At 41.9% G+C, this 12117-nt stretch overlaps 6 protein-coding genes across 8 annotated transcripts in view; 1 reads left to right on the top strand and 5 right to left on the bottom strand.

The window, feature by feature from the left end:
* LOC135331769 (exostosin-like 3) overlaps positions 1-353 on the bottom strand; it is a 4284-nt gene extending 3931 nt beyond the window's left edge. Inside the window, exon 1 of the mRNA XM_064527011.1 lies at positions 1-353. This exon is cut by the window's left edge and continues 1825 nt beyond it. Within this exon, the coding sequence (XP_064383081.1) occupies positions 1-227 (227 nt within the window). The 5' untranslated portion in view covers positions 228-353.
* A 74-nt stretch (positions 354-427) lies between these two features.
* Positions 428-3144, bottom strand: LOC135331784 (proteasomal ubiquitin receptor ADRM1-like). 2 transcript variants are annotated; one of them, XM_064527037.1, is made up of 9 exons: positions 3024-3144; positions 2656-2863; positions 2351-2506; positions 2057-2156; positions 1833-1911; positions 1609-1761; positions 1377-1447; positions 986-1243; positions 428-636 (listed from the first exon to the last, which is right to left on the bottom strand). In XM_064527037.1, the coding sequence occupies exons 2-9, from the start codon at positions 2851-2853 to the stop codon at positions 515-517; spliced, it is 1137 nt and encodes a 378-aa protein (XP_064383107.1). In that variant the 5' UTR covers positions 2854-2863; positions 3024-3144; the 3' UTR covers positions 428-514. The 2 variants fall into 2 exon arrangements, with proteins under 2 accessions (XP_064383107.1, XP_064383106.1); XM_064527036.1 differs by having other exon boundaries at positions 986-1255.
* A 39-nt stretch (positions 3145-3183) lies between these two features.
* On the bottom strand, positions 3184-4557 carry LOC135331792 (uncharacterized). Its single transcript, XM_064527046.1, has 2 exons — positions 3803-4557; positions 3184-3532 (listed from the first exon to the last, which is right to left on the bottom strand). Exons 1-2 carry the CDS (start codon positions 4437-4439, stop codon positions 3288-3290), a joined length of 882 nt encoding a protein of 293 aa, XP_064383116.1. The 5' UTR covers positions 4440-4557; the 3' UTR covers positions 3184-3287.
* A 6-nt stretch (positions 4558-4563) lies between these two features.
* LOC135331778 (signal transducing adapter molecule 1-like) lies at positions 4564-8602 on the bottom strand. Of its 2 annotated transcripts, XM_064527026.1 has the most exons (12): positions 8458-8602; positions 8205-8292; positions 7881-7956; positions 7532-7627; positions 7220-7396; positions 6812-6961; positions 6439-6631; positions 6040-6225; positions 5841-5895; positions 5721-5783; positions 5248-5628; positions 4564-4878 (listed from the first exon to the last, which is right to left on the bottom strand). In XM_064527026.1, the coding sequence occupies exons 1-12, from the start codon at positions 8477-8479 to the stop codon at positions 4719-4721; spliced, it is 1647 nt and encodes a 548-aa protein (XP_064383096.1). In that variant the 5' UTR covers positions 8480-8602; the 3' UTR covers positions 4564-4718. The 2 variants fall into 2 exon arrangements, with proteins under 2 accessions (XP_064383096.1, XP_064383097.1); XM_064527027.1 differs by lacking the exons at positions 4564-4878; positions 5248-5628 and having other exon boundaries at positions 5717-5783.
* On the top strand, positions 8597-10211 carry LOC135331796 (uncharacterized). The gene is made up of 6 exons (XM_064527049.1): positions 8597-8754; positions 8895-9012; positions 9161-9340; positions 9398-9528; positions 9586-9711; positions 9972-10211. The coding sequence occupies exons 1-6, from the start codon at positions 8713-8715 to the stop codon at positions 10161-10163; spliced, it is 789 nt and encodes a 262-aa protein (XP_064383119.1). The 5' UTR covers positions 8597-8712; the 3' UTR covers positions 10164-10211.
* A 190-nt stretch (positions 10212-10401) lies between these two features.
* Positions 10402-12058, bottom strand: LOC135331808 (uncharacterized). The gene is made up of 6 exons (XM_064527061.1): positions 11853-12058; positions 11245-11320; positions 11122-11185; positions 10942-11066; positions 10846-10873; positions 10402-10575 (listed from the first exon to the last, which is right to left on the bottom strand). Exons 1-6 carry the CDS (start codon positions 11956-11958, stop codon positions 10495-10497), a joined length of 480 nt encoding a protein of 159 aa, XP_064383131.1. The 5' UTR covers positions 11959-12058; the 3' UTR covers positions 10402-10494.
* Positions 12059-12117: the final 59 nt, after the last annotated feature.

Below are 12117 nucleotides of genomic sequence, written 5' to 3' on the forward strand. Positions count from 1 at the left end.
TGTTTCATCTCTTGAATGTGGAATTTTAGAACCTCTGATTTGTCCTTTGAGTCAGAGTAGTCTAATGGTCTTCTCTCATGATTACGTGTTGTTAGAGAACTGATACCTTCCACAGGCTCAGATTCATTAGTGTTTGTAAAGCAGAGTAGAATAATAGGAACTGCTACACCACAGAGGAATAGGAGACCAGCTAGAGGCCCGCGTAGAGTCTTCCACACAGCCACCATAGCTCTTCAGTGATGAGACCTAGTATACACAAACATCTAGCTCTGAACATACATACGTACATATCAGACTAGCTAGCTACACACTTAATACTGGTATTTTACAATGTCGATCCTTTTCCATTTGTCTCTAGTTGACTCATTTTCAATTGTTTATTTGATGACCATTATTTTACCAGGATCATCAAACCAAAATGATAGCATTTCAATTTGTTATAATAGGTTGATTAGAGTAGCATACAGTATACCAGCAACTCAATACAGAGCTCAGTCAGATAAGACAAATTATTCTATTTAGTTTCGTTGTCTTTATTGTCTTTGTCTTTGCTGCTTGCCTCCTTGTCTTCTTTATCTTTGGAGTCCTCTGCATCACTCAGCTCAGTCTGCAGTGCCGCAGCAAATCGTTGAACACCTGAAAGTGCAAAACACAGATAACAAACATCCAAGAAAATTGGTGTTTTTCAATGCCTTTTTATAAGCGGTTACCACAAAACGCTCCTCAAACATCCAATCTCAATTCACACACTGAATTCAGATGATACACTCCCGTATTACTAGAATATTTTACTGGTGAAAAACCTTTGCGAATGAACCAAATCAGAAGAAAATTTGATCCTTTGCGATCTAACCCTGGCAAGGATTGTGTGTTTAAATGCCAGTACTAATTTAGGTTTTGCGATTTTATTGTTGCGAATTGATCAACCCTCGCAAAGTTTGTATATTTGATGCTCGCAAAACATTCAAGTACTAGTGCAACTCACTTCCAGTATTAGCAGCCTCTGCTACTCCAGGCCCCAGTCCAAACTGTCCCATGAGGGGGCCAAGCTGTCCTGATTGGAGAGCAGAGCTAAAGAGCCCCATGGCTTGATGGAATTGGGGAGAGTTGAGAATGGTGGGGACACCCTCAGATGTTGGGGGGAGGTGGTCTGACACCTGCTCCTGGACTGCAGAGTTGTTGGAGAGGGGACGAAGGACATCTGGAGTGATAGCTTCGTTCAGACTCACATGATCCTCGGGAGCTGTGTGGGGAGCTGTGATAGTGTGTGTGAGGGGACACAATAATAATGCTTACTCAGCAACTTGCGTGTGTAATAACACTCCATCAAACAATGGGTGTTAGGATTAGCACACATTACATGCACGTCTTCTCACCTCCCTGCCCTCCTTCAGGAATAGTTATAGACGACAGAATACTCTGGAGGTCACTCAACTGAATCTGACTCCTACAAGAGACAAAAATATTGAATGGAGATGCATATACGTACCAACTAAGACTTTAGCTACTAATTAAAAGAGCACTAGACCACTAAGGCTTGTACTACTTACAGGAGACTGTACTCCAATAGGACGGGGCTAGTCGTCTGTTGGTATCAAATGCACTCACTGTGTGGTAGGGGGTGGTCTGGTCTCTTGCTGCTGAACTGGCTGTTGTCTCCTTGAGGAGGAGGACTGCTGTCGAGCAGAGGAGCTGCTGGGTGGACCATCAGTAGCGGCTGCAGTGGTGGAGCGAGGGCTGCTAGAGGACGAGGCACCACGACTGTGTGTGTGTGTGCATGTGAATAAGTCATTAGATATTCAATAGTTCTATAGGTGAGTATTATAGCTCACCCTCCTAGTGCATCCAGTCTGAGCAGGTCTGGAGGAATGGCCCCTGAGCTGATGAGCTGCTCTATCAGCTGGGGATTGTCTGCACATAAACAGAGTGTACAATAATTACTGCACCAAAATGTTCAAACTTGGACAGAAATCTAATTTAGGGACAATACTGCGTGATCAAATCAGTGGCACTACTGGGACAATGTCATAATAAGGTATCACCATAGTCAACATACTCATGAGCCCAGGTGGTAGGCCGGAGAGTCCAGAGAGTCCTGCCAGACCTTCTGCAGCCACAGAGGAGGGGTCAGGTGGGTGCTCAATGATGTCATTCACCTGCAGTTATAGCTAATAATACCACAACACGTGCAGTCTACTATACATCTTGTATCCAATATTAAGTTACACACAGTACATATCACAATCTCCAGCTCTCACATACAGCCAGGAGCACATGAGGAGATACAGCTTAGTAAGTAAGCTCGACCAATACATGCATTTAGGACACAATTAAAGCATTGACTAAGTACCTTCTTGATGAGGTCTTCGTCCTTGTCCTCACTGGGCTCTTGCATCCAGTAGAAGTACTTGCGGGCAGAGTCCTTGAACTTGAGTATGAACACACGCCCAGTCGTACACTGAGACACACGCTTGAACTCAGCATCACCAGGGAAGATGATCAAATCCTGCAACACACACACGCAATCAAAAATGTGCATGAATACAGAGAAGATAGTGGTGGTGTGATTTTATGAACATTGTGTAGATCAGGTTTACTTCATATCTAATATGTACCTGCACATTAACGGACATATCAATTTAGGAGGACACTCACATCTCCAACACTGCCAGTTTTCCTATCTTTCCAGTAGAAGTGAACCAATCCATCGTCTAGCTTCATATAGACGAGCCCTTTCCTTGGGTCTGCAGTGACCGTAGTGCCAGATAGGGTCATCTTGCCTGCCCTAAACTCTACCAAACTGCGAGGCTCCCTTCGTCCATCACTAGCAGAGCTTCCGAACAAAGCAGCCATTATTCAACACCTGAAACAGGTGTAGTGGTGTGCATTATTTTTAATATACTGGACATGCTTGGTACAGTTAAATTCTTCTACTCAGACTACTGGCCGGGCTACCAATGCAATATACAAGCTGGCTATACATTCACTAGCCTATAAATACTATAGTATGCATATATACTTACACAGGGAACACTTGTGGACAATAACAATTTCAAGGTCCACACAAGCGTAACTTCCCTTCTTTACAGAGACAATAATTATTAGTTCACGATCTTTCCCCTTTTCAATAGCAAAACACAAAAACAGTTTATTCTAACGACGATCTTTCCCCTTATTTCAATACCAAAATGCATAATTGTGTATTTGCAATGGGTGACATGCATATAACATACACAGACATGATTATAATATAATTATGTACGCATGCGCTTAACGCTGTACATTTATTAATGCTGTTTGTACATTGTTCGTTTGAAAGATGTGGCCAGTAAATGTTCCACAACGTACTCCCATGGTTCCCCCTCTATAGCACTGTGCCCCTCCTCCGGGTACCAGCACTGACGTCCGGCAAACATGTCATCCTCAACGGTGTCCCAGAGTGGCCCCTCTATTAGTGGGATTCTCTTTCCATCTGCTCGAGTTAGCTCCTTCTTAGCAGTGTTGAGGCGCACACTGGGAGAGTAGAACTGACCTGGAAGACAGGGAAACACAGGATGAAATAAATAAACTTACATATGTGATACTACCAAGGGCGTATACAGAGAATACTCGCGTTAAAAAAAAAAAGTTGTCTGTATACATGTATGCACTCTTGATACTACTATTAACTGGAGTAAAATACTACACATGAGGCATTATAATTATGCAGTGCGGGAATTATAACTGTGTACATGCATAATTATGCATTTTTATCTAGGGACAAATGAGCTTATTACAATCTCTTAACACAACACTGACTCACCAATTAGCCCGTGTATGCCAATAGAGCGTAGGCCACTGGACTTCTCCACGTACACATTGAAAGTGTGCTCATTCCCTGACACAGCAGTGAGCTCCAACGTCGGCCTGTCCATTACAACCTTGAACGTCTCATGTTTCGCAGCTTCACTCTCAATATTCGAGTGACCCTTATCAATACCGAAAAGAAGGGACCCTTTCCGAATATCCATCTCTCCGAAACCGTCTAGTGTGGCTTTCATCTTGCCTCCATTTACGCTATGCTTAAATACTCTCTTCCCGCCTTTCCATCTCGTATCGACTGCCTTTACGAGCACTCCTAAATCAGTAAAGCCGCGAAAATATACTGGGGTAGTTTCCGTTGAGTTGGTATAGAGGCTGGGATCGATTTGGTGGCTTGTTTTTGTCAAGTTGAGGAACCCGTTCACGACAATATAGCTGGAGGTGATGAGATTGAAGGTGAACAGCTCAAAGCCATCAATGGCCACACAGAGAAGGTTGTCATCAGATAGCTTGATGATGAATCTAGGAGAGCTTGAGATGACAGTACGAGATACTGGTTTCTCAACATCACTGACAATAGTCTTTGTCAGAGTGGCCAGAAGAAGTAGAGCAAAAGCTAGATTACTTAAATACCTCATTATACTCGGTCATCCAGGCCTTGCCAATAAGATAGTCTTGTTAGATTCTTCTTTCCCAGCCCTTCTTGTCTGCTAAACAACAGAATTCTCACCTTGGAATCCATTGCATTCTTTTTAGTGCACATTTTATCATTCAATTTTTCATTCAACCAGATAATTAGATAGACTAACAAAATTAATAACAAACAAAATAAATCATAAATGAGGAATAATACACAATTATTGTATCATACAGCATGCATAATTATAGACTCTATAGCTGGTACGGTATAGTTCACTTCACAGAAGCGGTTGATGCACCATACGAGTTTGCTGCTGTTGAGGGTAAAAACTACTCTGCTGCTGGTAGGCCGTTTGAGGGTTGGGAGAGAAGCTAGTGGATGGGGACACTCCAGACCTCATCTGACTCGGAACTGAGTCCAATGGCTGAGCATAGTAGCTGTAAGAAAGAAGGAGGGGATTTAAGCACAATAATTATGATATACCGTATTACTAGAATATTTTGCGGATAAAAAACCTTGCAAATGAGCCAAATCAGCAGAAAAATTGATCCTTTTGCGATCTAACTATTGCATTCTGGCAAGGATCGTGTGTATTTACTAATACTTATTATAACGATTTTATTGTTGCGAATTGATCAACCATCACAAAGTTTGCATATGTTTGATGCTCACCTAACATTCTAGTAATACTTAGATTACAATAAAAAAACATTATGACTATTATTCTACAAGTATGGATGCTCTAATACTAAGTGCTAATACATGTAACTGTGCTAAACTAGACGATAAATAGAAAAATAACCTACCTCTGTGAGTTGGTAGCAGGTGGTGGTTGTGCTCCTCCCATTGTCATCCCTCCATATGGCAGATCTCGAGTATAGCCACCTTGATGTTGAGAATACACTGCCCCGCCACTCAGAGCCCCACTGTTTGTGGTGTAGGGAGGTGGAGGCTGGACAGCGTAGGACTGTGTGTGGTGTGTGGTGTGAGGCTGTGGGGGGTGTGTGTTGTGAGGCTGTGGGGGGAGTGTGGCCTGTGGAGGGTGTGTGTTGTACGGCCGTGTGGGGTGTGTGTTGTGAGGCTGCTGGGTGTAGGAGGCGTTAGTCTCTGGGAGGCCTGGTTGAGACTGGGGAACTGGTTGCTTCTGAGGTACAGTAGACGACAGCTTGGGACCTTCAGAAAGTAATCTGCACAAAATGAAAAACATACCATGATAAAATGTGAACTTTGTGGAATGTATGCATACACTGTAGTACATGGAGTGGATTAGTGGACTTACTTTCGATACAGCACGAGAGCTTCCTCAAAATTCTTGTTGATTTCCTGCATCTCGTCTTCTTGGCTGAACACAAAATTAATGGAGTGCATCCATGATATCAATACTGACATGATAGCTTACATTTGCAAGGCTGCAATTTTCTCATCGACAAGAGGCTTCATTTTCTTGCACTCTCCTGCATTAAAGAAATAGTTACGACTAGTATACATGTAACAGTGGCCGGGATGATTACTAACTACATAATTATGACAATGTACAAATTTGGGTTATGCATTTATGGTACAGCACGTGTACACACTGTATGACATTGGTACTCCACCTTCTAACTCTAGGAGCGTCTCGTTCTCAGCCCTGTTCTCTTCACTGGTAACATCCGCTCCTTTTATCATGTCCAGGAATAGGTCAATCTTCTGCTCATTTACCACCGCCACTTTGTCAGCTTTCTTGCTCTTCTTCTTCTGCCCACCCGATGACTGGTTCTCTTTCCTATTCTCCACAATATTAGCTGCGGGGAAATTGCTATAAATATACTATTCTAGGTATACTAAGACACTGAATGTGGAAACTATGGTTAGATAAAAGGATTTGGCAAAATACACACATAGGCTTTTGATACAACATTGAAGGTAAACAATCCCTACAGAACATACAGAACCCAGTCAACACAGTCATGTGCCCATCACATGTCTATCAGCTTATAAAGTATAGGTATACTTACATGGCTGTAGCTCCACACTAAGATTAGCAGACACAAAAGAAGCCGGGAAGAGTCCCTTCCCAAGTTGAGTCTCACCCTTCCACCAGTTCTCGTCACTCTCGTCAATAATGGTGATGACCTCACCGGCACGAAATGACAACTCATTGTCCTCAGCTGCCACAAAGTCATACACTGCTCGCACCTTCCTAGCAGCCTGACAGTAGTGGGGAAGCAAGGTAGCGGGTGAAGGAGGGCAAAGATGTCAAAAATTGTGAGACCTTAAATATGGTATTGCATGTGAAGAATGTTATATACCAGTGCTTTCCATTGCTTTCTTTGTAGGTACGTGCACATACACTGTACCTTAAAAATACAATTGTCAATGGTGACTAACCTTCTTCTTCAGGATAGGGACAGGAGTGGAACCAACTGAAGGATACAAAGAGAGATTAGATGTAGGAGGTGTGGCCTTTGTCTCGAGGAGAGAGAGCTGGATAGCTTTCTTCAAGTCAGCATCTTCTCGAATGGCAGCAGGTGGGGTTTGCTGCAGGGAGGGACAAGTGAAACTAAACTGCCAAACTCATCATTGCCCTACCTAGAAAGACATGTAGTAACCTCAATGGTTAATGCCCTGTGGCATATCAAAGGCCCATAAAAAGCTAGGTACAAGCATATACAGTGTGGGCGAGGGGTTTAGACTACAAGACTACAAGCTAGACTATACACACACACTAGAATATGCACAGAACACAATCGTGCAATAAGAGTGAGTGAACTGGCTTTAAAAGTGTGTATCCCGCACCTGTGGGGGAGGCTGCTGTCTGTTAGCACCGGGGGAGGGTTGAGGGGGAACTCCCTCACGACCAAGCTGCTCCACAAACTTGATGAGAGGTGACATCCGGGAGTTACTCTTAAACTCTGTGGCCCAACTTCCGAGCAACTCTTTCACTCGTTGCTTCACTCTCTGATCAGTATAGGGCTGCAGGGGAAGTACATGTGCATACTTCAAAGAATGTGTATAGCTATATACCATGATTTGATTATCATAATTATCTCAGTAGTATTAGTGAATGAATGCATACAAGGATAAGATAAAGACGCTAAATAAACTCACTCCTGTTAGGATGGACTTGACATCTGAGTGAAACGTCGACTTTGTGAGCTCCAGCTGAAAGTCTGGTCCACAGTTGCTAACACAAGACTCGAGCAGCTGCACGAAACACAACTCCCATTAAATACACCCTTAGGCTAATTTCATTACTGTACAAGTATCAACTTGTGTCAATTGCTGCAAATTATAAAGCCAGGCTCTGTGAATACTGATTCAGAGAATGTGACAACAGAACTATTACATTAAAGGAAGTTCTGTCACATGCTGGTTAGCAAGTTCCAAAAGGCAATGACACACACTGACTGACACTGCAAACTCCAAATAGCACTATCATGATACACTTGGCACTCACTGTTAGAGCATGTAGCTGTATATTGGAGTCTGAATGTTTGACCCTCCTCATGACAGAGCCCATAGCCTGGGCCATTCTGAAACAGAAGACCACAAAACATATAATGGTACTTCACCTGAAAAATGTTTCTAGCTATCATAATACCAGGAGGTTGTTCGGATACAGGGAATGAACATGACATATGGAGGTGGTGATGCTTTGTTTAGTTCCATGGTGTGGTACAGTACTGGCTTCAAACCAATGTTGGCCACGTACTTATAAGGTAACGGGGAATATAAACAAATACACCCTACGAATAGTCCCATACACACTGATAGAACTTACGACAATGTTCCAATAGAGTCTCTTATTCTGTTACAGAGCTTGATGATCTTATCCCAGTCAGGCTCACCTCTACCACTGGTGGCAGACACTACAGAGGGGAGGGTTAATAGCATCTGACACACACACACACACACAACAAAAGGCATAATTATGTATAATATGAAGAATGTATAAAAGTACCCACAAGCCAGCTCTAATATATAGCTTGATGTGTAGCTTGGCTTTATATTAGTCCTTACTATAACTGACTCACCAACATCTGAATCGTAGCTCATCTTTTTTCTTTATACCACTAGCTAGCTGTAGCTGTATATATCTGTACTGTGTATCAATTCTTCTCCTTGCCGTGGTTGCTGTAGCTGTATTAACACAGGAAGGGAAACAGGAAGTCGGTAATGAGGTCAATGCTGTCTCAGCAGCTATTTCACATGATGTTCAACACAACAAGTCACTAAACAAGTACACACCTTCAGAGCCTCACATCAGTGCAGTGAAGACAAGAAGAGGTATGACTACCACCAGTGGGTATGTCCGTCTCAATATTGGAGGGGTAAGTGCTTCACTGAATTATAGCTATATAAAAGAAAGTTCTGAAACCTAGCATGCAATGTACTAATGTAGCTAGGCAGCCACTCCCACTTTTCTTTACAAGCTCATGTCAGCAATGAGAATTGGGTTCTATTTTGACAGGAGATATTTGCCACGTCCAAGACGACCCTCCTCTCAGCTGGAGAGAGCTTCTTCAGCAGTCTATTGTCTGAGCGACATGAGAGTGCCAGGGATGACACTGGAGCATATTTCATTGACAGTACGTACGCACTCACATAATTATTATTTATTGATTTTGCAACAGTTTATCTGAAACTGGTGGTAAAATGTACTATAAATGTATAAGGAGTGCATCAATAGAGTAAGACATGTATTGTGTATTAATACATCGTGAATATCGTCTCCAGGATCACCAAAGTATTTTGGATCTATTCTTCATTATCTACGCACTAACAACCTTGAACTTCCAAGTGCACTCAACAGACAGTCTCTGCAACTTGAAGCAGAGTTCTATGGCATCCAAAAGATTGTGGACCATTTGAAGCACCTAGAATCAGATAAACAGAATGCTGAATCAATTAAAAAGAGTGAGTAGGGCAGGGCCCGTAAACACATAGTTTGTGATGTGTATGTCCAATATGCAGATGCGGCAGTAGTCCCATTTTCCAAAATTTCCGGCTGTTACATTGACAGTGAGGATCGAACTGCCTTCCTGTTTGGAGTGGATGGAAAACTAACCTATGTCACTGGAACACAAGCCTTCACACAAGCTATGGTAATGCTACTCTCACGTATACTAAACCTTGTGTACGTACTATCACACACAATGTAGGTGATCCGGAACCATCCTACTGTTCCTAACGAATGGAAAGTTGACCCAATTCACTCTCACAGCTTCGCTATATTCTACCAGCAGCACGTCAGCAGAGGGACCTACAAAATGAATACTGAAGGGAATGTAAGTACATGTACAGGTATATTATTTCGAGGGTATAAACTTTCGCAGAATGACCTTTAGAAAAGTTTTCTTTGCGGATTTAATTTTCGTGAAATAGCAGCCTTTCTGCAGTATGCATGTGATATTAAATTCGTGGGTATAAATGTTCGCGGTACATGCTTGATCAGCGAAAACCGTGAACATGTATACCCTCGAAATATACACGCTATACAGTGTAACTTCCGTATCATTTCACATCAATCTCTATGATCTATGTGCAGGGAATGGTTATTACTCTGCCCACTGGAGGATCATCTTCCCAGGAACTCAGAAAAAGTTTGGCTACCCTCTCTGATGACTCTGGGACACTTTGTGTTACTAGCTTTAGCTCAGCTGGCGGTGGAAAATGTGTATTTCAGTGTGATCATAGTAACCCCCATCATTTCCATGTGTACAATTTCAAGAATTTTTAGTTATACATTTTGGTTTTGTTTCGCATAAAAATTTTCATAAAAATCAAAGGGCTATAACCGAATAGTTTACTCTAAAGTCTAGTGATGCGTACCCTATAGCTGAATATAGATGCAGTATATAATGTATGCCCATACTGAATTTCATTACAACTGTAGATAATGGCCATGCACATGCAACCCATAAGAAGTTTGTGCATGCAGGCGCTTGAGAAGAATTATCATGCAAATGAGCGCAGTATTCAAAGAGCACTGTATTAGAACATTTTGGATATAAAACTCAGTACTAACTAATTCAGTATCAGGTTCAACTATACTCTCGTCTAGAAAGTGTTCAACGCTTCATCATAACGTTCACATCAGCACACTGGTAGAACATAGCTGGAGCCATAGGATTCTTAGTAATGTAGACCACCTAGAAGAGAGGTGTACAGTAAATTGGAATCGAGATAGTGCAACAATGCCCTGCCCTGCTGCATGCATGGGACATGTGGCATGCAGGCAAGGAGTATGGACATGTGACAGTGAATAACAGTAATAATCATGTAATAGTTACATAATAAACTGTTATTTGACTGCATTATTATGTCATGCTCCTAGCCTGTTGCATGTTACATCCCAGCTTAAGGGTATTCATATAATGAGGGTTATGTGGGTTATGTGTAGCACATGCATGCATGCTTACCTGCAGTATAGCCTTTTCCATTTCCATTCTGTGTGTGTGAGAGAATGACGTTGGTGGATTGATATATCAGTGAGATGGAGTGTAAAATGTGCTTACTTTGGCATTGGCACAGAGACTGTGTAAAGAGTACCAGAGGGTTGGCCCATGTTAGGGCCCATATCAGGGACTGTCATGAGGTTCATTTTGCCTTTCATGCCCCAAAGGTTGATTTCAAACATTCCCTGTGTCAAAATGTAGCTGGTTAAACGTGTTTATACTACAATAACATTTCCTTACTGGTGTTGCCATGACCCAGTGGTCAAGGTTCTTCTGGAAGATGATGGTGGCATTCATTCCAGACCTGCAGTGTAAAGAGAGCTTCAGATTAGCTCCATGCATGCAGGCATAATAAAAACTTACTCAAATGTAACCTCTGGCATCTCTGCTGGACGGCCACCACATGGTGCATCCTTTACAAGTAGGCAATTATCCGCTCCTGTGTGCAAATCAAAATAATCATAATCAATGATTTTGCTTATTAGCGCAGTACAACAATATTCAAAGATACACCATAACATGTGATGTTGCATAATGTTATGCTCACATACAAGAAAAACAGGTCACAAAAAATGTCTAGCTTCTTCTACCGTATTACTAGAATGTTTTGCGAGCATCAAAAATTTGCGAACTTTGCGATGGTTGATCAATAAAATCCTAAATTATTATTATTACTAGTAAATACACACGATCCTTGCCAGAACGCAATAGTTAGATTGCAAAGGGTCAAATTTTCTGCTGAATTGGCTCATTCACAAAGGTTTTTCACCCATAAAATATTCTAGTAATACGGTATGCACATAATTATTATTAAAAATGGATCAACAAATTAATAGCGGGAAATTAATTATTGAACCAAATATTTTTAGAGGCTTCCACAAAAATTAAGTGGTTCGAAAATTTCGCGCTATACGTAAATCTCAAGCAAAAACATGCACAATTTTTTCTAGACAATATAAATAGAGGCTGACCTGCCATGTTCAAGCCAGTGATGTTGCCTCTTTGTTTTGGGAAGACTAAGCAGAGATGGGCCTGTCCTATAGCAACCACTGCAGCGAGTAAAAGGAGAACTTTCATCTTGTTTGCTTTTTTGTTTGCTTTTTTGCTTGCTTGAAAGAGTCTTCTGTCTGCAAATTGTGCAGCTCTTGGTTGTGCAGCAAGGTTTATGCAGCATAATAAATGGGGGTGGGGCTGCTCATGTGAATTTGCAGCCGTAGTCTAGAGGCGTGATAAGAG

This window comes from Halichondria panicea, chromosome 2, assembly GCF_963675165.1.
Source record: "Halichondria panicea chromosome 2, odHalPani1.1, whole genome shotgun sequence".
In the NCBI taxonomy this organism is placed as follows: Eukaryota; Metazoa; Porifera; class Demospongiae; order Suberitida; family Halichondriidae; genus Halichondria; species Halichondria panicea.